The sequence below is a fragment of the Prosopis cineraria genome, unplaced genomic scaffold (genome assembly GCF_029017545.1).
Source record: "Prosopis cineraria cultivar Desert tree isolate PC_DT_omini unplaced genomic scaffold, ASM2901754v1 PC3, whole genome shotgun sequence".
NCBI lineage: Eukaryota > Viridiplantae > Streptophyta > Magnoliopsida > Fabales > Fabaceae > Prosopis > Prosopis cineraria.
Genome location: NW_026555334.1, coordinates 34,940,068 through 34,967,655, shown reverse-complemented (window position 1 = coordinate 34,967,655; position 27,588 = coordinate 34,940,068). Strand labels below are relative to the sequence as shown.

At 33.8% G+C, this 27,588-nt stretch overlaps 3 protein-coding genes across 9 annotated transcripts; 2 read left to right on the top strand and 1 right to left on the bottom strand.

Moving 5' to 3' along the window:
* Window positions 1-2,004: 2,004 nt before the first annotated feature.
* Window positions 2,005-14,723, top strand: LOC129305762 (uncharacterized). 6 transcript variants are annotated; one of them, XM_054945820.1, is made up of 20 exons: window positions 2,005-2,306; window positions 2,757-3,193; window positions 3,886-4,134; window positions 4,838-5,025; window positions 5,107-5,278; window positions 5,786-5,923; window positions 6,003-6,189; window positions 6,594-6,739; window positions 7,303-7,479; window positions 7,645-7,755; window positions 7,855-7,974; window positions 8,411-8,567; window positions 9,219-9,382; window positions 9,574-9,660; window positions 10,501-10,829; window positions 12,238-12,319; window positions 12,588-12,727; window positions 13,057-13,327; window positions 13,660-13,712; window positions 13,972-14,111. In XM_054945820.1, exons 2-19 carry the CDS (start codon window positions 2,903-2,905, stop codon window positions 13,708-13,710), a joined length of 3,060 nt encoding a protein of 1,019 aa, XP_054801795.1. In that variant the 5' UTR covers window positions 2,005-2,306; window positions 2,757-2,902; the 3' UTR covers window positions 13,711-13,712; window positions 13,972-14,111. The 6 variants fall into 6 exon arrangements, with proteins under 6 accessions (XP_054801795.1, XP_054801791.1, XP_054801793.1 ...); XM_054945816.1 differs by lacking the exon at window positions 13,660-13,712 and adding an exon at window positions 2,410-2,464 and having other exon boundaries at window positions 2,015-2,306; window positions 13,972-14,723; XM_054945818.1 differs by lacking the exon at window positions 13,660-13,712 and adding an exon at window positions 2,410-2,699 and having other exon boundaries at window positions 2,015-2,306; window positions 2,810-3,193; window positions 13,972-14,723.
* Window positions 14,724-16,618: 1,895 nt separating this feature from the next.
* LOC129306555 (protein WVD2-like 7) lies at window positions 16,619-19,714 on the top strand. Of its 2 annotated transcripts, none has more exons than XM_054947220.1 (9): window positions 16,619-17,083; window positions 17,363-17,860; window positions 17,959-18,324; window positions 18,405-18,463; window positions 18,588-18,662; window positions 18,754-18,829; window positions 18,948-19,010; window positions 19,080-19,187; window positions 19,303-19,714. In XM_054947220.1, the coding sequence occupies exons 1-9, from the start codon at window positions 17,015-17,017 to the stop codon at window positions 19,480-19,482; spliced, it is 1,494 nt and encodes a 497-aa protein (XP_054803195.1). In that variant the 5' UTR covers window positions 16,619-17,014; the 3' UTR covers window positions 19,483-19,714. The 2 variants fall into 2 exon arrangements, with proteins under 2 accessions (XP_054803195.1, XP_054803194.1); XM_054947219.1 differs by having other exon boundaries at window positions 16,622-17,083; window positions 17,956-18,324; window positions 19,303-19,713.
* Window positions 19,715-19,821: 107 nt separating this feature from the next.
* Window positions 19,822-23,120, bottom strand: LOC129306556 (cystinosin homolog). Its single transcript, XM_054947221.1, has 8 exons — window positions 22,685-23,120; window positions 22,428-22,560; window positions 22,127-22,216; window positions 21,917-22,041; window positions 20,613-20,655; window positions 20,369-20,486; window positions 20,247-20,296; window positions 19,822-20,173 (listed from the first exon to the last, which is right to left on the bottom strand). The coding sequence occupies exons 1-8, from the start codon at window positions 22,801-22,803 to the stop codon at window positions 20,039-20,041; spliced, it is 813 nt and encodes a 270-aa protein (XP_054803196.1). The 5' UTR covers window positions 22,804-23,120; the 3' UTR covers window positions 19,822-20,038.
* Window positions 23,121-27,588: the final 4,468 nt, after the last annotated feature.

Sequence of the window (27,588 nt, the reverse complement as noted above, 5' to 3'; positions counted from 1 at the left end):
AATGCATTTACAATGAATTGACCAATGGGAGATAGGTATGAAAAAGAGAACGAAGTAGTTAGACCAATGAGAATGAAAAAAAATTTGACCAACCAAATTTGTAGAATGTAGTTAATTGATTGATTTATGATGGCATTAAAGGCCCTCGAATTCAAAAATTTAGCACCTAAAGCCAACATATTTTGAATTTATTTTGCTGGCTCAAAAGCCTTACATGAAAATATATTTTTTGGTAAAAAGAATCATTTGCCCCTTGTTTGAAAAGATAACATTATACACAAGACATCGTGTTATTAATGTATTGACTTTGCCATATTATATATAAACATTTTGTTGTTTATATACCTAGGAAACTTGTGCATTGTTATTTAATCAAACTACATAAACTATGTATAATGAACAAATATTGTGTTGTTAATGTATGGATCTTGTCATGTTATATATAGACATTTGGTTGTTCATACACTTAGAAAACTTGTACAGTATTGTTCAATTAAACAGCACAAATTATGCATAATAAACAAATATTATGTTATTAATGTATGGACCTTGTCATGCTATATATTGACATTTTATTGTTCATACACTTAAAAAACTTATATATTATTGTTCAATTAAATTACATAGACCATATATAAAGAACAAATATTGTGTTCTTTATGTACAGACCTTGTCATGTTATATATGGACATTTTTTTATTCATTCATTTAGAAAACTTGTACATTATTGTTTAAATAAACCATATGAATTATGTATAATGAACAGACATTGTATTATTAATGTATGGACATTATGTTATTAATACATGGATACTGTCATGTTATACATGGATATTCTTTTGTTTGTATAGCTGGGGGTCTTGTACATTATTTTGTTCAACTAAACCATACAAATTATGTATAATGAATGAATATTATATTGTTAATATATGAATCTTGTCATATTGTATAATTATGTTGTGCATATGCCTATGAAACTTATACATTTTAAATGAGAGTAAATAAGTCTTTTCACAAAAAAACATATTTTCATCTAATGCTTCTGGGGTTACAAAATAAATTTAGAATCTATTGGAGAAACCCAATTCAACAGGCAAACGCAGGGTATCCTGGCAGTTGATCCAGGTTCTTGTTTTGTAACTTATATTTTTATCTGATAATTAAACGTAATCAAGGTTTTCATATTGGCAATCTATTTAAAAAAAAAAACAAATGATACTGGTTTATATAAAATTGAAATTATCCTTTACTATTCACCTGCTATTCTTTTTTATTAATTAATAAGTAATGTGGCCTTAATATGGAATTAAATCATTTCTTACTGTTTTTTGGCCATCTTTTTTCTTTTTCCAATAAGACTGGCAATCTATTTCTTGCTTATTTATTCAATTAATACTTTTTCAGATCGTATAAAGTTTTTTTAAAATTTAAATATTATCATATGATGTAAAAAAGTTTTAGTTTATTCATTTTTTTTGGCTAATAAATTATTGGATAGGTTTCGTCAAAGTTTTCCAAATAAATGAAGCACTAAAAACAATTCAAATTTCTCGTTAAAAACAAAAAACAACGTCTCAAATTCTTACCAAGGAGGGGGAAAAAGCAAACACAAATTAGCTGATCCCCACGCGGGAGGGCCTAACCAATAATTTTCACGAATACAGCCCAAAGGGCCTGAGCAGGACGAGACGGTCATGTGGGCGTCTTTATTGCCCTGCCTCCAAGTTCCAACATCAGCATGCCCCCTTGTACATCCAAATTTCAGATACATTTAGTTTAAAATATTGAACAAGACATAATTATTAAGATGAATTCAAATAAAAATATTAAAGTTTACTTATATTTAAAGACAGGAAAATATGTATTAATTAATTTATTGATGATTAATTACAGATGAGGATTTAGCTCTTGCCTGAAGGCTTCTTCCCCTCATCCTGAACAGGATTCTGTATTTATTTATCCCTAATCAAGCATTTTGATTTCTGCAGGAACTTTTAACCGCCGTAACTTCGTCACATGAATTAATAATGATCTCCAATCATCAACTTCTACGCTGATTGATTTCGGACAAAATTTAAGCTTAACCTCCATTTCTCACTTCTCAGTCTGTCACATGACGAGGCATGGTCTTTCAGCTTCGAACATCCGCCGCTGAGAAAGTGGAGCATCAACAAAAAGCTTAGCATTCTTCTACACCAAATAAGAAAAGTTTAGCTTCCTTCACCTCTCTCTCTCTCTCTCTCACCGTGGTTCATGCTTCTTCTCTTGTCCTCATCATCGTGTTCTTCCCGCCGCTTTCGTTTTTGGTGAGCGCTTGTATTTTCTTTGCCTACTCTCTCGATTCAGCTTCTTATCAGTCTGCGGTGTCGATGGCGCCGCTGCCTGACTGAGACCTTTCGCGTGTTTCAGATCCGAACGCTGATTTGTTTGCTTTCAGTTTAGTGTTTCGGTTGACCGAAAACAGGTCTAGTGTTTATGGCTCTGCATTCTCTTCAAATTACTTCTGATCTGTTTTCCTAGCCGGTTCGATCGAATCAGCATGTGTGCGAGATTTGGATCCTGAGTTGTCCTGGTTTTAGAAACAGACGTTTCCAATGTCGTTTGTCGTTATTTACGAAGTTTCCTTGTGTTCGCGAAAGCGGGAGCTTGTTTTAAATTTTAATAATCTCTGTGACTGCTCACCTGCTGACTGATTCTAGGTTTGGCTTGACTCTTTTTACACTTCTGTTTTTTGTTGCATGTGCCTCCTCTCTCAGAGCTTGCTGGTGTTGAACTCAAAATTGAGTTTGCTAAGTTTGGTTTCTTGAAGGGAGGAAATCTGGGGATACGTGGACTTAGGATCAAACTAAGCTAGATGTGGGATTGTGTGCCAAAGTTCTTGAAGTAGAAGTATCATTCAACAATGCCTGGTTTCAAAGCAAAAGTCAGAGTTGCAGTTCTTATCATTATCGTGATAGGGATTTGTCTTGCGGCTCTATACGGTGTCTTAAAACCCATTTCAAATGGATGTATCATGACCTACATGTATCCGACTTACATTCCTATCTCTTCATCTAAAAGCATTGCGCCAGTGAAATATGGATTATATTTATATCATGAGGGTTGGAAAAAGATAGATTTTAAGGAGCATCTCAAGAAGCTTAGTGGTGTACCGGTGCTTTTCATCCCAGGCAATGGTGGTAGCTACAAACAGGCAAGGTCCTCTTTCTTATTGTTTGAGTGTAGTTGAAATTCGTTAAACAGTTTACAGTTATTCGTTCAGTTGTTAGTGAAACTATTCCGACATGTCAAGGAAAAATAGCAATACTTGGTGTTCATGGTGGTAATGTACTGATGCTAGTTGAAAAGCAGGAAATTATTGGCTAATTTGCTTATATCTAATGATCTAGAGATGCATTAAGAAATTTGAGGTCAGAAGATTTTAACTCTTGAGATTATTTTGGTTAAATTCAAAGAGGCTTATTGCCTTCAGTTGATTCTGTTGTAAAATGGTAAAATGTAGGCTAAAATCTGCACTGGTAGCCAATTGTTCAATCCTGAAGATTGCCTTAATAAGTTCATTGTTTTGAGTTGGCTGATACTCATTTTTGAAGAGTTAGAGTTAACGAAACATCTGCTACCAAGTGAAAGAGGGTTCTTTGTGGCAAAAAAGACACATAACAAAAGGGGGGTGGGGGAAGAACGGGTAAAGTCTGAAATAATATAAAATCTTGATATAAATCCATGAGAATCCAACCTTAATAGTATCAATCTCCGATTTAGTTGTATCTATTGTTGTTCATATTTTTGTTAACATTTTACCCTTGTTGTTAATACTGTTGGGGTAGTATCGTTGTTCAAATTTATGCTCATCAGCATTTTCTTCTGCTTTTGTCTGCACAATAGGTACGGTCTTTGGCAGCAGAATCTGATAGGGCATATCAGAATGGTCCCCTTGAGCGTTCATTTTACCAAGAAGCTTCCCTAAGCTCTGAAGAAGTAGGAGCACACATGAACTTCTCTGAATTTCACATGCCCAATCAGTATACTAGCAGGCTAGACTGGTTTGCTGTGGACCTTGAAGGTGAACATTCTGCAATGGATGGGGGGATCCTTGAAGAACATGCTGAATATGTTGTTTATGCCATTCACAAGGTATCACTTGTCATTTTCATATGTATTACATCCTAAGGGGAAGCTGATAAATTGTGGATAAATATGCTGAGGCTGCCGAAAATTTGATTTGTGGTATATAGCTGATGATTTATTTGTGTTTTGAGCATTCTTTCCTTATCTTGCAAATAGCTTGATAGGCTAGTGCTACCAATCTCTGCAAATGGCTTGTCGATTATTTGATTTGCAGTTTGTAGGTGCCTTTTTTCCCTGCTATTCAGCTTGTTTTCTTTTTGATTTAATTAGACTGCTGAGACTACTGGCATAAATCTCCCCTGAGAACAAATATTTGGCTTACTTATAATTGAACGGCAATTTATTGAAATTAGAGGAGTTATGTTCCTTTTGGAGTGTGGTTCAATCCTGATTACACAATTGTTCCTTTTGACCTATCGATGCCTCTGTGATATTTAACTTAATACATTCATGTAATTTTTAGGCAACTTATCTGCTTTGAGGAATTTATCCGCAGGCTGTTTTGATCCTTTGAACAACAGTCTTCTGTTTCAAAGCTGATCAGATTAAACTTTATGTGCTTGTTCTTTACTGTCATTTGTTTCCTCCGTTAGTTCTACCCCTGGGCTTGTGAGGCTATTAAGCTTTACTATTCTTCAATCCAATACATCAGGCTGGTATTTAGGCATCATTTCTTCAATCCAACAGTTGTCTCATGCCTTACTTGCAGATATTGGATCAATATAAAGTGTCTTATGATGCTCGAACAAGACGCACTGCTGCTTCTGGGAGCTTACCAAAAAGTGTGATATTAGTTGGTCACTCCATGGGAGGTTTTGTTGCTAGAGCTGCTGTTATCCATCCTCATCTCAGGAAATCAGCAGTTGAAACTATTCTTACCCTCTCAACACCACATCAGTAAGTTTTATTACTGTTATGATTTTGGTTATTCTTATTGTATACTATACTTAAATGATGGAATGTATCTATTTCATTCAGATCACCTCCTTTGGCATTGCAGCCTTCCTTGGGTTATTACTTTCAACGTGTAAATCAGGAATGGAGAGAGGGATATAAGGTTCAGACTACTAACTCTGGGCGTTATGTGTCTGATCCTGTGCTCTCTCGTGTTGTTGTGGTATCTATCTCTGGTGCATATAATGATTACCAGGTACAGATAATGTTTTATTCATCATGAATGCCAGTTTTTGCTGTGATGTTTAAGAGAGAAGGATGCCTCGTGTGTCTGCACTTCACAAGACTATCACACCTTTCATTTCAATTTCACCCTAGTTCAACTTGAGAGCTGACTTGATTTGCATAAACAGTACTTTGTGGTCTTGGTTGAGAGGAAATCTCAACTGGAGTGCGTTTCTTGAGTTAATGCAGGTCTTCTAATTTTTGAAAATGGGATCTCATATAATTTAAATAGATAATCACACTTCTTAGTAGAGGCATGTGTTCTCTACCTAAGCTTGGTTTTGCTTTGGAAATTGGCCTTTCAGAATCAAGCTATGGAAGTTTAGGCTAAATATTGCACGATCTATGGGAATCAGAGTCGAATCATTTCTGTGTTATTTGTTTGAGTGCTTTTTATGTTATTTTTTCAATTTTTATATAACTGCTTGACGTAAACCTTGATTTAGTGGTGTATTTTTATGTTTTTTCCTCTCTACAGGTGCGGTCAAAATTAACATCACTTGATAATATCGTGCCCCCAACTCATGGATTCATGGTCAGTAGTACATCTATGAGGAATGTGTGGTTATCAATGGAGCACCAGGCTATTTTATGGTGTAATCAACTTGTTATTCAAGTAAGTGGTTTTGCCTTATGCAATAGCAGTGACTCAAAATTCTCTTAGAACTCGCTTTGATTATCTTATTCTTCTCTAGGTGTCACACACTCTTCTTAGTTTGATAGACTCCAAAACGGGCCATCCTTTTCCAGATGCTCAAAAAAGGCTTGCAATTTTTTCAAGAATGTTGCGTAGCGGAATCTCACATAATTTCAACCGGATGATGGAATTGCCTTCTAAGCATTCAATAAGTACTCCTGTCCTCAGTACAATGGATTCCACTGGTATTAATCTGTAATTTTTGTCATTTTCCTTTTTGGATTGTGATGATTATCTTGGCTGAATAGTTTATCTGTGAGGTTTCTGGAATGCATAATCACTGATGTAAAAGTAAAGAAGTTAGCTTGACATTACTCCTGTGCCTTTTCTGATGTAACAGTGTAGCTGAGAATATAATTCTTGCAAATATTTACCGTATTTATTTTCTTAGTTGTTCAATGAATTGTGAATTATAAATGTTCTATAATATTAGATTATTTCCAAAATCTATTGCATGCTCACTGCGTGGTTGATTTCTGTTACAGTTTTGTTAAATTTCATAAATCTCAATATTTGACATAGATCTTTCATTTGACTTAAAAGCTACTACCTTGGTGCAAAATTTTATGTTATAGGTGTGTTGTTGCAGGATCTCATGTGCACGGTTCAGCTACATGTCCTCCCAATATTCAATGGAGTGATGATAGCCTTGAGAGAGACCTATACATTCAGACAAATGTGGTGACTGTCTTAGCAATGGATGGTCGAAGGCGGTGGTTGGACATACAAAAATTGGTATTTTTCACATAATTATCTTTTTTCTAATATCTAAAATTTTATAGAACGATATATTTTGCCTGATATTACCTAGAAATCATGTGGGAAAGCAAAATGTATCAAGTTACCAAATTTCTTCCTGTTATTTTTTGCTTTCCTAAACAATTTCAGGAACTTTTATTCTTAGCGGTAATTCTAAAGCAAGTGAATCTACTGAAAGAAGCCTGTTTTCTTAAATCTTTTACTGTTCTCTGAAATTGATAATCAAAACAATAACTGATCAGCCCTCCAACTTTCTGATCACTTTAGTGTATCTTTAGTTAGTCGTGTAAATGAAACTGTTCAAACTTTTAAGATGTTTGTGTGGCCACTTTAGCTTTTATAAATTTGTGAGTTAGAGATTATTTGTTGGATTGTGTATGGTAGATACAGAATTTAATTACGGTCAACTTCACTATTGGATTGTTATTAAACAGTTATGCCATTAGAGTTCCTTGTTCAATAAGCTCCTGAAGTTTCTGGTTGTTTTTTATATTAGAAATAAAAATGATGTAATTCATTTCTTCACTTTGGATGTGTAGGGGTCAAATGGAAGAAGTCATTTTGTGTTTGTGACCAACCTTGAGCCTTGTTCTGGAATTAGACTTTATCTGTGGCCAGAAAAGGACAAATCTACGTCAACTTTGCCTCCAAGTGGAAGGGTTGTGGAAGTAACATCAAAGATGATGCGCATTCCCTCAGGTCCAGCACCACGGCAGGTATGTAGTGCTCTTTTCCCAGACGGGAATGTCTTCTCATTTGGATAAATTGATAGTACTTAGTTTGATAGATCACCTTATCTTGCATTCAGAAACAAGCTGAGGTAGCAATTTAATTTATTTGGTACAGTTACTTATAATGTTGAACATACTGTATTGCTGCAGATGGAACCTGGAAGTCAGACCGAGCAACCTCCACCATCTTCTGTGTTTTGGTTGGGACCTGAAGATATGCGTGGGTTTAGATTCCTTACAATATCGGTTGCCCCTCGTCCGGTATGCTTATAATTCCAAAATTGGACTATTTCTTGCATGGTTCGTGTTGTAGAACTTCAGCCTCAAATTCGTGCATATATGTTGACAATGTTTGCTCAGACCATTTCAGGCAGACCACCACCTGCAGCATCTATGGCTGTTGGGCAGTTCTTTAACCCAGAAGAAGGGAAGCTAGAGATATCTCCGTGGTTGATGCTTCAATCTACCTATTCTCAAAAGGTTGTTATTTCATGAAGCATTGACTGGCTTCTATACTTCAGGCAATTTTTTTTTTTAACACTCATATTAGTATTCATTTATGTCCCTGAGTTTTTATAATTGCAAGGCTCAGTTTTGTTATGTAAGCAATTGTTCCAACAATTAAGTTGGAGGGAAATTAACTCTACCGAGTTAAATCTTGATGAAGCCTCTAGTTCCTTATCACATGCAGCTTAACTCAGGAAACAATTTCACTAAGCGGTCACTAACCATTTTAAGGTATTCAACCAAAAATAAATAAAGCTGAAAATTTAATTAGAAATGAATTAATAATCATAATCATGCTTTTTTACCATGTTAAAGTCCGTTCAGAAACCCAATTTTAAACTATTGAAAATGGACCCAACAATATTCATTTCAATAGCTTCAGAGCTTACAATGTGCACATGTTTTGCAGGAGATGATGTTGGAGGAAGCTCATCCTCTTGCTGTCCGACTATCATTTTCCACCAGCTTGGGTCTTCTTCCTGTTACTCTGTCTTTGAAAACTGCCAGCTGTGGAATAGATAACTCTGGACTTCCAGAAGAGGAAGCTGGAGACCTTGAAAGTAGTAGTAAGGAATCTAACCTACCTAAACAACTAGGACAGTTGTTGAGTGTTTTGTTTTCCATTTTTTATCTGGTTATTTTTTAGACCATGCTGTATAATCATTGATATATTCATTTTTGACATTGATCTTTCCCAGGCCCAGTCATGTTTTCTGTTATATTTGACCTGAGCCCTAGCATATTTTCCCTTAGCAAATGAACTACCAAAGTAATTCAAAATATGTTCGGTTCCTGGCTTGTAAGCACGACCTTGCAGCTTTGTGCATGATCTTTTAATCTTAAGAATTCGTCTCATCCTCACATACTGTGAGGGGTGCTAATAATTTATAATGTTCCATAGTCTTGCCACATTAGTCAGGAGAATCAAATGTCATCATGCACTGCCAACATACTGTGGAAGGGGAGAATTAAAGGAGGAAAGGAATAAGAGAAGTTTGAAATTGGATTGGGCACTGATCTTAGCCTCCCTTTAATTACATATCCTGGGCTTACAAAATGTTACCAAATGTTGTAATCCATAGTTGACATTTGAGAAGTGGGATTTTTTTAATTATTTCATCTGCATTTAATGCTATTGTGATTGAGTGTTGCTCGTGAGGTTTTACTGCAGTGTTTATTTTACGATCAGCTGAGATAACTCTTGCTGAATGTTTCAGGGCTCTGCAAACTCCGTTGTTTTCCACCTGTTGCACTTGCTTATGATGACACATGTGGTCTTCATATATATCCAAATTTGGATGCTGAGACAATTTTGGTTGATTCTTCACCAGCAGATTGGGGTTCAACTAGGCACTCTGAGAGAACAATTGTTCTTTTGCTGGTAAAATTTCCTAATTCATGAAGTGGCGGGACAATTTTTTCCTTCCAGTTATGAGCAGAAAAGAAAATTAAAGAAGTTATTGTTCATGTTTTGCAATTCATGAAGGGATATGCTACCAAATTTTTTATTAGTATTACACCAGCAATTATGATAATAAATTTCTAATGCTTTTTTCCTCCATTATTCTGCAGGTTGATCCGCATTGTTCTTATAAAAGTAGCATTGCTATTTCCGTCAGTGCTGCTGCCAGCAGGTTTATGCTGTTATATAATCCAGAGGTCAGATTTCTACACGCCTGGTGTTGATGTTTTCATCAATTCAGACTTCCAGCATTGGTGCTGCTCCAAACAAGTTTTCTCGTTCCATTGGCAATTCTTTTGTTTGTTTGTGAATCTAGCTCTTGAATTCAGTAAATTTTGATTTTTGAATATTTGCATCAGTATATTGTTTGTTCATCAATGTGGTGCCACTGCCAATATACTTGATATTGCTTGTTTCATTCTATCATAATATCTCTCTTCCCTTCCATGTTCTGGTGCTAATTAACGTAAACAATCACTGCATATATACAACAACAAGAAGCCTTATCCCACAGTCAATATATACACACATACAATCAATATATATATGTATATATGTAAACATAAATTTGAATAGAGACTGAAGGAAAATTTACTCTTGGTTTTGGACGCTCTTTAAAGTTTCCATGAGCCATAGGCTCAGTTGATATCTTGAAAAACAGCTTTGCTCTTTGAATCAATGAATAAATTCAAGATCCATCTGTGGCTTATTATGTTTTCTTATTGCGGAAGTTTTGACTACTTAATTGATTTTGATTACACAAAGAAGTTGATATATGTTGATGTTTATTTGGCTTTTGTTTCATTTGAATTTTGTCCATTATTTTTTGTGTCAAATTTTTGTCTAACCCATTTATCACACGGATGAATTCTAGTTCTCTTAAATTTTTTTTTTTTAAATTATGTGTGCCACTTCTTTTTTCTTAATTGAATTACGTGCTATCTTCTAAAATGTACATCCCATGTGAACTGGATGTGTTTATCTAGTTTTTGTTAAATAGAAACATTAATAATCATGCTTATGTGATGTTCATGCAGATGGTTGGTTTCTCCATTGCCATCATTTTCTTTGCTCTAATGCGGCAGGCATATGCATGGGATCTTGATCTGCGGATACCCTCAATGCTCTCAACTATGGAATCCAATTTGACAGTGCTCTCACATTTATTCTTTCTAGCCATTCTACCCATTTTCTTTTCCTTGTTCCTCTCCTTCATGATGTCTCAGCCAATTCCTCCCCTTGCTAGCTTCATCAGCATCTCTGTGATTTGTTATATTTTTGCAAACGGGCTTATAGCTATTCTGATTTTGGTATCTCACTTGCTATTCTTTGTGGCTGCTGTTTCACACATTTTTGTCAAGACAAGGTTAGTATGCTGATTGTTACCACCCTTAAGGTTCACCAGTTTCTGTGATGATGTCATTATTGTAAATGTTTTTTTTGGATATTTTTTGTTTCAAATTAGTGAACATGTCTTGTTTTACTATTCCTAATCATTTGTGCTCAACAAGTATCTTGGAATTGTAAATTTTGGGTTAGACTCATCAAATTGGATGCTTCCAAATTTTATTACTTCAACTTTCATCATTCTACACCTGAGCATTTGTATCACCTTGTTCAACATGCTTAAACCATCTCCAGATGATGCACTCTTGTCTCCCCACTCTTCAAAGTTTCTTTAGCAAATCAGCAAAATGCAATGATTAGAACAAACTTACTAGTGAACCAAAAGTAGATTTTAAATAAGTTATATTGTTGTAATATAAGTATCAATGGGCTTTAGGAGTTAGTATTATGCACACCATTTATAGGCCTCCTTAGACCCTGCTTTTCTGAGTGAATTAGTTTCTTTTCTTTCCCTATATCATTGACGATCTTTACTTCTTATCCTATAGTGTTATTAATATTAAATAAAATGTTTAAATCAGCCAAGGCCATGAAAATGCAGGCATAGCAATGTATTGAAATATTTATAGAAAAAATTGTAACTAATGAAGCAGTGAAATTCCACAGCATACAAATTAGAGTCTTTGGTGAATTCTAATGAATCTATGAGGACTATGATCAAAGGCTTTCAGTGTTTCTACTTGAGAAAGATGCTATATTGTTTTTTTTAATTATTTCATACATATATAACTCACACATGCCATGGCAAAGGGTAGAACCCTCAACCTTATGGTTAATAAGGTGATATGGTGCCATCAAGGCACCTAGGCCATTGGCAAGATCTAGATTAGTTTCAATGAGGCTCTTATACCATAGGATATTGTTGAGCAATGGTCCAAGAATGAGTTTCATACTAATGTTAATATCTAGCAGTGTCCCCCCCCCCCCTTTATTTTTAGATGTTATTTTCACATTTAACTGATGAAATTCCTTTTGTGCTATCTCAGAATTGAAAGTAGATTGCGAGTTGCATACTTTCTGCTCTGGCATAGGGACATTAAGGGCATTGTTTGGATGTATAGAGATTTGTAGTTGTGTCATATTGCTTGAATTCACTCGTGTCAGATGTTATGCATTTGAGTACTTAGTAGGTGGTTGCTCTTTGGTTTAAAGCAGCCATGCATGTACTTCTGCTCTATGGATTTTGCGCACAATTTTTTTCCTTCTAATATCATGGATATTGACGTTAAATCAATGGCTACCCAGCTTACTGGAATATTTTTCCTATGAATTTCTAGACCTATTCTTGTGTCGTATGCACAGTAGTTAAGTTTCCTAAACATTGTGCTTCACTTTGGATTATAAACAGCATGGTTAATATTTTGCAGGTGGCAAATTTGGGAACAAACTTCTTGCTCTATATATCTCCAGTGGTTTTTTAATCTTTCCTCCATCATCTCTTCTTTCAAGGTAAAGAATGATACATATAATTAATGGCCAAAATACGTCCCATAAGGGGTTAGATTTCTTATCAGCAGTGGAGTAGGTAATTTCTGGACGTCGTTTTTGGTTTGCCACTCTTTAGTGAACAAGATGGGAAGAAGAGGCTTAGTGCTTGTACTATTAGTATTTTTTATAACATCCTTCCTGCCCCACCCTTTGTTTCATTTTTGCACTCTAACAGTCCAACTTTAGCACGTTGGTCATAGCATCTTTATCTGATAACCTCATTGAACAGTTGGTTAGGGTTCTGAGAGCCAATCCAGTGCTTGTTACAACACTTGCTGCAATTATACTGGCATGCTTGGTTCATCCAGCCCTGGGTCTAATTATACTTCTGTTTTCTCATGCTGTCTGCTGTCACAGTGCTTTATGCAGGTATCTCAGTTTAATTGAAAGTAAGGGGTTTCTTTTGAAGTTTTACACTTGTGATCTTTCAAACTTTACTCAATACTGCAGTGTTGAATTAAGTCTGCCTAAGATGTTGAGGAATTTAAAGTGATAATTAGAATAATATCCTTTTCTGTGTAGTCTAATTGTACTTCATTTAATAGAGAGCTTTCCTGATTAGTGTTTAGATATAGTGGGAACCAGATCTTTTATTGTAAACAAAGGTGTTCTCCCCACCCTTTTAGTGATGTACAATACTTCATCTAGCCTATATATATGACCTTGTGATCCTTAAGTTTACTGTGTTTTTGTAACAGTTTCCTGACAGCTTCGTGCCGCAGCCATGCACAAAAAGAGAGTTATGATTGTAAAATTGAAGACTACAATGGACCTGAGCAACTTAAGTTTAAACTCGATGCTAGTTTTAACCGGACATTCCATTCAGAAGATGATTGCTCCAGCAGTCCAGACTCATCAAAAAGTTTTGGGGACACACAGTTGGATCTATTCCATCATCGCCATGGTTTGTTGATATTGCATTTTGTTGCCGCAACAATGTTTGCCCCATCTCTTGCAGCTTGGTTGCAGGTATACATTTCTATACATGTTTCCTTGTCTTGCTGATATTTTTTGAGCATGTATTTTATGTTATACCATCAAATAATTTTCTTCATCTGCAAGAAATTTGTTTCTGTTATAACTCAAAATTATTGAATGTTGAGAAAAAAAATACAACTAAAATATAGTTTGTTCTTAAATAATGGGTTTGATTATTAAGAAGCTAATATGTTCCTGTTTCTATTCTCGTTGGGACACAAACAATCTTGTACAATCGTGGTTTATGAAGATGAAGTTGCGAAACCAGTTATTGATGCTGAACTTAAAAGTTAAATCTATCTTTGTTCTATATCTTCATGCAGGAAGCCATTTTGTGTATTCATCCTATAAATTCTGAGAGCTTGGAATTCTAGTTGTATGTAAAAATCAGAGATGTATTTAATTTTAGATGGGTAAAATGACAAATAAGGACCTCATAAGAGTATTAATGTCAAGTTAAGATCTCTTCATAACTAAAATTCGCGAATTCAGTACTTCTTCTTTCATGCAATACTGAAATTTTTAAAAAATGTTGATTTGGCAATAATCTTCTTATGAGGTCTTTGCTTGTCATTCTCCCTCGTAAATATTCAGGTTTGTCTAACCCTCATACTGTGCATTTTATTTTGTGACAGAGGCTAGGAATGGGTGAGAGCTTCCCTCGGCTCTTGGATTCTATTCTTTGCATTGGCGTTATCCTCCATGGCATATGCAACTCAAAGCCCGAGTTCAATTGCTCCTCCTTATCCTTAACCGGATTACCCATCCGCAAAGTGAGACTATATTTTATCTATCTCGTGGCTGGGTACTGGTCCTATTTTTCTGGTCTGGCGTTGGCTCCTTATCGAGCGATTTATGCCATGGCGGCTGTGGGAGGCATTACCTTTGCTTTACAAGTGTTTCAAAGAAGTCACAGAGACAAGAAAGAGACTGCTTATGACAGCCGAAAGCATTCGCATAGGCACTGAAAACTCTTGCTTCAGGCAACGTTTTGATATAATCACAGGACATAGCAGGCCACTTCGTGTTTGTCTGTGCAAGATGGTGAGTGAAATTTGCCATGGTGACGAGAACCACCTGGGTTTTTGCTGTTCGATATGTTTGTGTTCCGAAGGAATATTGGTAACTTTTCCAGGCCTAGGCTAAGCGTATTCCTGGGTAATGGGGTTTTTGGTTGTTGTATCATTGTAATCGGATATTCATTAACATCATTGTCTGCAATTTTGCCTGTTTCTGAGAAAAGTTTGTTGCCACAGTTAGAATTTATGACGTAGGCATTCTATTTTTTTTTTTTTTTGATGTATTTATTAGTTCCTCATCCTCAAGTCCTATTTATAAGGGATATTTAAAGTTTTTTAATATTATATAATATCTTTACATTTTTTTATCCTTGGATGCTTTTAGGATAAATGTAATTTTTTATTCCTGTATTTCACTCATGTTTTGTTTTTGGTCCTTATTTTTTTTTTCAGTGTTTTAAGTTCTTATACTTTTGATTTTTTATTGTTTTGAGTTCTTCTAAGGTTTTTATACTTTATTCATAAAGGGATCAAAAATAATGAAAAATAAAAGTTTAGGAATTTAAAACATCCAAAAAATTATAGGGATCAACAAAATGCATATTAATCAAAAGTTATGTTTACCTAATATTTTTAATTATTAATATCCTAAGTTTTGAATAGAGGTTTTAATAAAGATATGGATGAAAACTTTGAATAATTTTTTTTTGACAGATTTGACAATGTAATTTTGAATACTTTTTTTTTCTGGCTTTAACAGCATAACACTTTTTTAAAACTGAATGATATTTTCAGTCCTTTAATTTTATATAAAATTTTAATTTAATTCTTTAATTTTATAAAGTATTTTTGTAATCTTTTAATCCTAATGTTGCTATTTTTAAATGATTATTTCATGTATCAATCAATGTTATTTAAAAAAAATAAATTTATTATGTGAGAATATTTTATTATTATTTAAAAGTTTAATATAAAAATTTATTAGAATAAAACTAGTAGTGTCAGAATTAAAGAATTAAAAAAATATAAAGTTAAAAGATTAAAATAAAATGATGTATAAAATTAAAGAACTAAATGCATACTTTAATTTTTTTTTAAATATGCATGAAAATGTTCAAAACAATATGTGCGTGCACAAATCTCTCTGTTTTTTGTTTTCTTTTTCAAATTTTGTAGTTGCAGTCTTGCAGACAAAACCATGGGAGTGAATTATCGTGGAGGTGTTTAGGTTTATAGATCTTTCTTATCGTCTCCGTATTTATTGTATAGCATCCACGTTTATTCTGGCACCCCAATGAATTAATGATTTACTTTATTTTGGCTGCAAATTAATTATTTACTTGATTGGGCGGTGATGATTCCATACTCCTCTTTCCGTGAATAAAATATATTTTTTTTTAAAAAAGTTGTTTTGATATATTAAATATTTTGCGAAATTTTAATGGCAATTAATATCGTATTATCTAAAATACTTTTAGAAATATGTCCACATTACTTGTGGTCCATTAGAAAGTAACAAACAATGCGTGATTGGATATAAGTTCGAATCATAATTATCTAACTACTTAAAATGAAAGGACTAAATGCAAGTGAGATTTTTGTGTCCGTTGGTTCTAACCATGGATGGAATTGATGTCCTTGACGACTCCAAACTTCTCCGTGTGGGCCACAAGACAGTAGTGAACTCCAGTTGCTGTAACTGTTGGCAGTGTTAACTGTTAACTGTTAAAGTGGTCCCGACAACATGATGAAGGGTCAATCAAGATGTGTTTGAGTTCTCTCGGTAACACAATCTCTATTTTGATTGTAACTGCACAAGAAAGGCCCAAAAACTTGAAGAGAAACAGAGATCAGAGAAGGGACTTCTGGTTGATCCTTATCATACAGTAAACCAGAAGAAGTAAAAAAATGTCCATTTCATCAGTTGATAAAAAATTTAAAGTACAATCCTCCCTCAGACACGCAACTAATTTGAACATTGTTTCCCATTTGGACACTCAAAATTGCAGTATTAGGTTTTTGTCTTTATTTTCTTCCGTGTTCCCTTTTTCTTTGTAGGTCAAGAATCCACAAGTGTAGCTCATGTCACACTCTCAAAATACCAAACAAAGCATCCTCGTAATTTTGCCTTTGTCGATGCTTCAACTACTGGTTGTTCAGCCTGTTACATCTTTACCTTCTACAACTTCGAGTCTTCAACAACCTCTTCTTTCTATTCTTGTACTTTATTAATGTCTCTCTTAACACATTTTATGGTATTATGACCACCTTCTAGCTTCTAACGTGCATTACGCAGAGAATCTCTTAGCTTTCTAGATTTAGCAGCACAACTTGATTTTGAATTAAAACTATCCGCCAATGGACGTTAAAGATTGAGTGAGGTTGGTTTTTTCAAAGCGTGGGACCTAGACAAAGGAGAAAAAGATTTAGAGGCTCCTCCAAACATGGCTGGTGGACCCCACTTTCGGAATAAATGAAGATTTCTCTATAATGCTCCTTTTCAAATCACAAAGTTGGGGTGTGCTTCACAGGCCCCCACAGCCTTTTTCATTTTGAATTTCAAATTTGAATCGGACACATATGCGAAGAACGGCCACAGTGAAATATTATTAACGATCCCAACAGTAAACTTTGGATCTTTCGTGGTTTTCGACGAAACATGGGAGACACAGCTTGTCTCATGCAGCCATTCTGCTATGCCTCTGGCATCTCCAATGAAACCAACCAGGTCAGTTCGTCAAGATACACAATTATTTACTGCAATCACCCCTGTCGGAATTCTTAAATATCCCAAATGTATATGTTATAATTAATATATATATATATAAAGTCAATGCTCGTTTTTTGCCTTGATAAGTTGAATTGTCTGCAGTTTTCTAGCATATAGGTGATTAAGTTTGAATACTGGATTTTTTTTTTTTTTGGTTGGTTGAATTAATCAAAAATTAGGCTTTGTATCCCGCATGAAGGTTCACTTTGAAAACTTCATGAAACTTGTGCGTTACAGAGCAATCCAATTCATTCGCTTGGACAGTCAATCTCGTTCGGCAGGTTCATGTCGGAGTCACTGTCGTGGGAGAAATGGTCTTCTTTCTCTCACAATCGTTACGTCGAAGAGGCAGAGAGGTATTCAAGACCTGGATCAGTTGCACAGAAGAAAGCTTTTTTTGAAGCTCATTACAAAAAACTTGCTGCTCAGAGAGCAGCTGCTTTGCTTGATCAACAAGCAAACAGTGCTGCTTCAAACAATGACAATTCACAGACGACTACTCCAAACGTTAAACTTGTCGTCGATGAAAAAACAGGCTTCAAGATTCTAAACTCACAGCCAGACACTCTTGGCTCAAATAGAGACCCAAGTGTGAGTGAAACCGAAAACCAACCTTCAGTTGGTAAGTCAGAGAAGGTTGAATTGCAAAGCCAGCTTCAAAATGTTGCTTGCAAGAGAGGAGTGAGAGAAAAACTTAGCGAAACACCTCCAGTAACGGCACCAGAATTATTGAAGGTAGTCTGGAGTATTTATGTATTGGCATGAACATGAATTCCTTTTTTGTTTTGATTCTTTGAGGTGGTGGCACTGACCTTATGGAAGTTGTGCAGCAGAGTTCCGAATCTAACAAGGAAAATTTGGCATCGATGAGGCAGAAGAAACCACCCGTTTCTTCCTCCAAGTTGCTAAAAGCCTCTGAACCTTTTAAGTTCACCTCCTCACCTGTGAAATCTGAGGTTTCTGTTTGTTCCAAGGAGGACAATTTTGCCATCCCAAGTAGCAAGAAGCCTGCATTAGGATCCCCTGAGAAGAAGAGATCACCTACTAAGTCTCTTCACGTGTCAAATTTTACACCCATCAGAGAACTCAATAGGTTAACTGCATCAGTCATGAAGAAATTTGAAAATGCAAGAGTTGGTGCTGCTTCTTCCAAAGTCTCAAAGGACAGCAACTTGACTCCTTTAAGAACCCCAATTATGGTATCTCAGCTTCCTTGCTATGTCCTTTTAAGTTTCAATTGCTTTCCATGATTCTAAGATTATTGTTTTACCAATTACAGGCTTCTAAAAATGAGGGTCAAAAGCACTCCTCAATGACCCCTTTAACAGAGAATAAAAGGTGACTTATTTAAAGAAATTGTTCATCAGATGATGAAACTGTTCACTTGCTCCCCCTCCCCCCCTCTTTTTGGCTAAGGCGATCATTTATTGATGTAGCTTTATATATTTCTGAAAATTCATAGGACCAAAACACCTCTTGATTTATCAGCATCAGGCAGCAAAAGATCAGGCACCAAATGGCACCTGCTCTCAGCGGAGTAAGTCAGATTCTCCCATGAAAATGCTTCCTTCCTTACTGGCTTTATATTCTCATAACTGTGTTTCACATGCCTCAATAAATCATCACAGGAAAAATATGAGATCCCCTGTTATATCATCTCCATTTAGCTTGAGGACGGAAGAAAGAGCTTCAAGAAGAAAGAAGGCAATACTCTTATTATTTTGTGCTTCAATTAAAGCTGCCTCAATTACATGCCCTATTTAATGTCTGTTTGCTAAGGATCATGTGATTCATTGTGTGTTGAACTTGTGGTCAATTTCAGAAATTGGAAGAAAAGTTCAACGCCAGTGAGTCACAAAAAGTGCAGCTGCACACAAAGCTCAAGGTGAGTTGACACATCGGAAACAAGTACAAAGTGTGATAGTAGTGTTGTAACGTTCAATCCTTAATGCAGGAGAAAGCAAATATAGAGATCAGGAAGTTACGACAAAGCTTCTGCTTCAGAGCGCGGCCTCTACCTGATTTTTATCAGGAAATAAAAGAACCGAAGGAGGAAAAGAAGGTAACTTTCCATTAACTGTTCACTGGCATAAGTAACGATGAGTTTACTTTTGCTTCATGAAGGTTTATTTGAGAGCTTAGTCTTACCTACCCACATTGACGATCTGTTCTTGCAGGGCATACTGACACATATTGTTGAATCACCCAATCAAGGAAGAAAAGCCATTCAAACCACTTTAGCAAAACACAATGCCGTCAACGGTGGAACCCCAACTCATCCACAGGCTTCAAATTCCACAACGAAAATGAGGACACATCGCCAAATATTTCAGCATGCGAAACAAAACGACAGATGATACAAAATGACTTTGCTGAGAGGTCAGCTTAAAAAACTTGTACTTGTAAATGAAGCTTATTGAAATCAACGCTCTTCATGCTATTCTCCCTTCTTTGGTCAGGCTTGAATTATCCCCAGGACATTGTAATTTGAAAATTGATTCCTCTGCTTTAGTTTTTTTTTTTTAACTTTTTTTGGGGCCCTGGCGCTCGCCTTTGTCATCCCCTCCATATATTCGAAGGCCTTCTAAATTTTTAATTTTATAAAGTTGTTTGGCCACTCTATATTTAATTATTTATATTTATAAAAAACACTGCAACGAATCATAGAGATGATTCTAGAAAATGTACAACATTCATTATAGGAGGAATCGTAGGGATGATGCTTGAATGAAAATATACAGCATTCACAAGAGGAAGAATCATAGGATCATTCTTGAAAATAATAGAATAGAAGAGGAGACCAAGCTGGATGGTTCTCCTGGTGCATGGAAAGTTAAAAACAAAACACCTATTTGATGACACAATCAGTTATGAAGTAAATCAATGCTTCATGCATTCTCTATAACTGCTGGTTCATCGGAGTACCGCACAAAGATGCTCTTCGATTTCATCCTCAGGTTTCACAGAAGCCACAGATTTAAAAGCTTTCTTGGCAGGATATAACACGAAACGTTGACATATGAAAATTAAGTCAAAGAATACGCATACCTGCAATCGTCAATTTTAATCAAAACACAATCTAGATGAATTTACCTAAACAGAGCTTGATACTTCTCCATACCAGAGAGAGAGTCATTTTTCCTGCATTCCCATAGAAGCTGGCCCAAGAACCTGTTTACATCATGTCAATGTAAAGAGTTACCCCAAACCCTCAATTGATTGTCAATAGAGGAGATCACAGACCTTGATCTATGGACTGCACAACCATCTGTCCGTAGTTTAATATGGCTCCAGAAAAATCAAGCATAATGGTACCAATGCTGAAACCATCCGTACTCTTTCTCTTAAAATTCATGATTGCCTATAATTCATTCCTAACACAATTTATTAACACGAGATGGATAGATGGATAAAAGAAACAAAAGCAAATTACATTAAATTCTTCATGGAAGGAAATGAAACAAAAAAACAAGAAATAAATTCTAACCTGTGGAAGATATTTTACGGCTGTCATGCATACTTGGATTGTGCTGCAGCATCATCAAATTTAGGAGAAAGTTAGAAAGGACCTACAGTGAAAACAAGTCAGTGTAGAAGAATGTTCATTATTCCTGTTGTTGGCGTTGCTTTTGTTTTGGACATATCTCAAGGGCTTAGGTATTCATGATGTTAAAAAAAAAATGATTTCTTAACTTAATATTATAAAAAAAAATAATGCATAATTGTTTATTCATAATTTCAAAGAATGTCATGCTTGATTCCAACATTAGTTTAGAGGAATAAATTTTAGATGAAGGCAATTAATTTTTATTTTTATTTGTTAATAAATGGAAATCAATTTTATTTTCTTTTTCTTTTTAATTTTTTAGCAGTTTCTTTTTTAACGATGCTTTAAAATTCTTTTAACTAAGAGGTAGTTTCGGCCAGAATGATGTCAAATACCCCGGGTAATGATGGGTGGAGAACGAGAAGATCTCAAAAATAAAATAAAATAAAACAAACCGTTTGAGTCTGACCTTCGCTTATTAAATAATTATCTTTTGAGGAAATTCCGATCTCCATGCTAATGTAACTTTTGGTGCATCCTCTCTACATTCTTTCACAAACAACATTTTACAACATGAAAAAGGAATCCACTGATTATGACACAATGGTGAGAGGAGGTAGAAAGGATGTATCAAAATTTGCATTAGACATTCAGAATCCATGCTTTCACTAAAGCATCTTACGAGTGGCTAAACAAAAAATAAACAGATATCCAAACATCAAAGAAGAGCATGCCAATTCTCCCATATCTCCTAGGTCACAATCCTTCTTTACCACAGAACCCACCTAATCTTTAGCCAGTGATGTGCAGACTTCTATAAATATAAACAACAAACTAAGAGTGCGTTGCCAAAAATGAGCAAGACATCAGCTAAACAGTTCTTTTAAATAATAAACAAAACGAGACAAAAGAGAAAAAAAAAAAATCCAATGTGAAGCGGGTAATTAAAAGACCAGAATAGGGAAGCGAAAGAACAGAAACTTTGACACGATGGGCCAATAGCATGTCAACAAAAAATCAATTATTATGATCTGATCAAGAAAGGATAGAAGAGTTATAGCTATATGCAGTTCCCTAAAGCACAAATAGAGGGTTTAAAACTTAGTTAGGTCCCATGTAGATTGGCAACAAATTATTTAAGGATTAACAACAGTGAATCAAGTGTGTAAAAATGGAAAATGAAGTCCAATCTTTCCGCATAAAAACACACAGATGCAAATAACAATAAAGCAGAATCAACATACTTGAAGAGGGAGACGAGCCAAAGCCAGGAGTGTGTAGGCAAAGCTATGAAGAAACAAACTGCAGCAGTAAGCCATACTACAGAGACAATTCCGATGGCAAGTCTGGAGATTTTCTGAGTTCCACGCTATATGGACAAGTCACTACGTTCAGGGGCAATTCAGAATTTAACCAATAAAACAGAAACTACAACAGTGAATTTCATTACTTACTTCATAGATCACAATTTGAAACAAGATAATTACGACGATTAGCACAGCATGGGCTGAGAAAGCAACATCATTTACCGCCACAGGTATCATCTAAAATCATGAGACATAAAATATAAAATATCATCGTCAGTTGAATCCTCTGTATCAAACAGGGTCTAAAAATAAGCCATGATACTTGTTATAAATTTTATTCATATATTAATGATTATTAGGAGCTCTACTTTTCCCTCTGACACAGCGTTACACTATCACTCAGTGTGGATTCTTTATACAAGTACTTGGATCAAAGTATAGAAAGGACCTCTCCATAACCATATTCCTCAAAATATTGCTTCTGAATAACGGAACTGAAGTACATAGAAGCGTTGTAGATGAGATAGGAAGAGTGCTTCGTCAGATTGAACAAGGCAAAATCAAAGTTGAGCCCTACAACACTGAGAAAACCCAAGAGAATTATATATAGGCATACAGCCAAGGCTGTTGAGAAAAGAATCAAACGTGAAACCATGTCGTGGAGAAAATACAAGTGCGAAGAAGAAGAGAAATTTTTGTGGGCACCTTCTCCTTCGAAGATTCAAGATGACTTGAGGGTAGAAGGCGACAGACCAGCAGAAGAAAGAGGACCAACCCAGAACTTGGTACGTGACTTGGAGTGGACCTGAATTCCAAGAAGCCATGGCTGCTATCTGGCGCTGCTGGTCTTTGGCTGCTTATTGATACTGAGCTGTTGGGCAACCCCAATGGTGAAATACAAGAGCCCTGCGCGAATGCCAATCAACGTGATTTAACTTGCAGCTTGTCACCCATCAGTCAGTAGAGAGGGTGAACAATAGGGGAGGGAGGACACAAGTGCACCATTCTGCAATTAATGCAGTTTCACGACGAAGATTCAACTGTTGTGCCGGCGACCTAGTCCGCTTTAGATAGTGTTAACCCCTCCAGATATTCTCCCAAAAGTCATCCATATCTAACTTCAATTTGCTAGCTGATTCATTTCCGTGCGGTGCGAGAGATGAGTATGAAAATTTAAAAAAAAAAAAAATTGTTTTGGTGTATCATTTCGTGATGAGTATCCCTATATAAATTAAATTTAAATTTTTATTTTATATATAATATAATTAATATTATTTTATTTAAAATTTGTTATTTGATGTAAATTTTATTTTGAAAAAAATCACCGATTGTATATTTTTTTTACATTTTATATAAATTAAATTTGTAATTTTATTTCAGGTTTCATAACTATCCTTTTTATTACAAATTTTTTAAAAAAATATAATTTTTATTTCTATAATTTTATCAAATTTTGTTTTTACTCTCTGTAACTTTTTTTTTTTTTTAGTGTTTTCAGCCTTTACAGTTATAAAAAACATTGAAAAACTAAAATTATAGAAATCTAAAGAACAAACATTACCTAATGTTATTAAAATTATAGATATTAAAAATATTAGAAAAATTATAAAAATTAAAAAGAAAACTCGATTGTTTTCTTGACTTTTTATATATCACCTAATTTTTTATTATAAGTTTTAAATTTATTTTTTGATAATGCATCTAATTTATCGATAGTTGTGGCTTCTGTACTATTTTTTCTTTACAGAAATCAATTGTGAGTGGAGTTGTGTGGGCAATTGGCGTTTGTCATTAGTGAACTAGTCACTTCATCGATTCGATTGATCAAACAAATCAGTTATTCTATTACTCGATTTTAGTCCAATCAACCTGATCGGTTAAATGGGTTCACCTAAATTAATTTCCTTCTTCCCTTTTAACTTTTTTTTTTTTTATCGTTGCTCTTCAAAATTTTAAACTTTAAAGCAAATCTAAATCCCTTAATAAATATTTTTAATGTTGTTATATTTTATTGTTGTTAAAAACTCATAATTAATAATTGTATAAGATGTGTATAAGATTTTATCGATTAATTTTTCTTTTTTATTGAATTGGGGATTTTTTATTTAAACATTATATATTAGATAACGTTTAAATTGATGAATTTAAAATTGAATTTTAGATTTTAAATTTCATATTTTAAATTTTACATTTAAAATTTATATATTTAAAATTATTTATTTGAGTAATTTAAAAAGTTTAGATAACGAAGAGAGATAAGTTATCAAAAAAAATAAAAATTAAAAGTAAAAATTTTATTTTTATTTTTAATTAATAAGAGATAAGAAATGTGAAAATACATGAGAATTATGGAAATACTAATAATAAAAATTCACAAAAAAATAAAATATTTGAAGTAATTAAAATTTTAAATTATTAAAACATAAAAAGAATTGAAATTATTAAAGAATTATAATTTAAAATTAAATAATAAATTTGGTTTAAATTTAAATTCAAATTTTTAATAATTCAAACATAAATCTAAAGTTTTTCAGAAACGAACATTAATACTTTTGCATTGTTAAATTACATTATACTATTTTAATTATCATCGATCTAATCTCAAGTTAATCCCTGGATCACTAATCCTTAAAAGCTTAACCTGTCAGTTCAGTTTTCAAAAGCTTGCTCTAATCAATCCATCCAAAAGAGCTGACAATGACAACGCTGAGGCAGCTTGTTTGCGTATAATTAAAGGTGATAGTTCCCCCCATACATATCAAATTGATTCCTCCTTTTATGGAATTTCCTCGTTTGCAGAAGTCCACTTAACTATTTTTTTTATATTATTTATTTACACATTTAAAATTAATTCTCAAAAAATTATATAAATATTTTTAATTTATCAAAATTAATTTTTAAAAATTTATCTAAACATTCTAATAATTAATTTTTTAATTGAAATATAAAAATACACCCTAAAATGGTGAATTTTGATCTCCCACGGAAGGCTGAGCGTTGGAATGATGTACACAAACATCAATAATTCTGACTCCCATCCCATTTGCTCATCATCCAATCCCAAGCAGAGTCCATTAGCCACGAGATTCAGGTGCTCATTCATCAACGCTGTTTCCAACTACGGACTGTAGGGTTCCATTCAAAAGGCTTGGCTAGTTCCCTACTCCCTTGATTTGCACGCTGCCTTATCTAAGTTTTTTAAAAATAAAAAATAAAAACACTGATTGGTTTAATATCACTTTATTTATTAGATTAAGGGGAAAAAGACACAAATTGCTTCTTCACTGCTTGCACTGGAGTTGAGCTAAGCTGAGCCGGAGTATAGGCTCCGACTCTCTCTCTCTCTCTCTCTCTCTCTCTCTCTCTCTCTCTCTCTCTCTCTCTCTCTCTCTCTCTCTCTCTTGTGGAAAAATTTGGTGTTAAGAATGAAAGATAATTTTAATATTTCAAAATATAATTAATGTATTTATTTAAAAAATGTGCTTAATATTTAAGTAAAATAATTTATTAAATAAAATTAAATAACATAGAAAGATTGTATTAATTTAAACTTTTGAAAACATTTTACGTGAAATTCAATAAAAAATGATTTACATCTTATGAAGTAATATTTAGTTTGTTAATTAATATTTACTCCTCATTTATAGGTGTGTGATAGTTTTCATTTATATTACTTCCTTCATCATAGTTTGCATTTATATTACCTTATTCGTCCTAAATTATAAAAAAAATTAAGATAAAATTATGAATACTAATAAAACTCAATAATGATACTTTGCAAATTTTCCTTTTAAAAAAATACAAAATTTTAAAAAAATAGCCTTTATTTAAGATAACTTTAAATATACTTACTTAATTATTACACGAGAATCATTTTAATTTTCTCTCTATTTGAAAAGCAATATTAAAAACATATCATTATTAAAATTTTATTTTTATAAAAAATTGTATTAAATTTTTGAATAAAGAAATGCCTTCAAAATTATTTTATGATTTGGAAAGGGGATTATATATAGGTTTTTTTTTTCAGCCAACCATAGGTTATTTATTTTATCAAGTATATTGGAAGAACATGTACCTTAAATTTTCCATGATTATAAAAAATGCTATAATATATTTTAGGAGAATAACATCCAAGTCCAAAAAAAAAAAATAATGACAGATTGACTTACAGTATTTTTTTTTTAAAAAAAAGAGTTGTAAAAATTGATTTAAATAATTATAAATTTATAAATTTCAATTGTAAATAAATATTGCAGCTTGAAAATATTAAGACATTCATAAAAGGAGGAATCATAGGATCATTCAAAAAAATAATAGAATATAAGAGGAAACCAATTACTAGACATTGTTCTTCTGGCGCATCGAATGTAAAAAACATCCATTTGACGACACAATCTGTCTTCACTGCATTTTTTGTCACTGTTGGTTCTTAGTACCGAACAAAGATGCTCTTTGATTTCATTCTCAGGTTTCCCAGAAGCCACAGACTTGAAAGCTTTCTTGGCAGGATACAGCACGAAGCGTTGACATATGAAAACTAGGTCAAAGAATACACATCCCCGCAATCCTCAATTTTATTTAAAACAGAATTTAGATGAGTTTGCCTAAACCTAAACAAAATTTCACTGCAAATGAGAACAAAATTTAGACTTTGCCATACCAGAGAAAGCATCGTTTATCCTTTGTTCCCATACAAGTTGACCCAAGAACCTGGAAATAATGCAACATTGATTTTACAGCATGTTAATATAAAGAGTAAAGTGTGACCCTTAACTCTCAGATGCTTATCAGTAGAAGAGATCACGGACCTTGATTTATATATGGACTGCACAACCGTATGGCTCCGCAAAAATGAAGAAAAATGTTTTCAATGCCGAACCCATCGGTCATTATTGCCTATATATATATATATATATATATTTGTTCATAATACAATTCATTAACATGAGATGGATATAGAGAGATGGATAAAATAAATGCGTGCGACTTACAATACATTCTTCATGGAAGAGAAATGAAACAACTAAACAAGAAATAAACGGTAACCTGTGGAACATATTTTATGGCTGTCATGCATACTTGGATTGTGCTGCAGCATGATCAATCTTAAGAGAAAATTAGAAAGAACCTAATTACCATTGTAAGAGAATAATTAATATTTATTATTCCTGTTGTCGGTGCATACTACAACTATATAAGTCATGCATTGTAGCTTTTTTTTTTTTTGGCATATCAAAAGAGTTAGGTATTCGTAATGTAATAAAAAAATTTTGATTTCTTAATATTTTAAAAAAATAGTGCACAATTGTTTTGATTCATAATTTTAAAATGTCACCGCGTGATTCGAACATTAATTTTTAGAGGAATAAGTTTTAGATAAAGGTATTTATTTTTTATTTGTTAATAAATGGAAACCAATCTTTTTCTTTTATCTTTTATTTTTTTAATAATTTCTTTATTAACAATGTGTTAAACCTAGCTCAACCCAACACTAGGTCATCTTGAGAGCTAGACCATGGGCACATTCTTCTAATTGTTAGTTTCAATAACGATGTTTGTGAAGAATGGAGGATGAGAAAGCTTGAAGAAAAGCAACTAACGTTTTG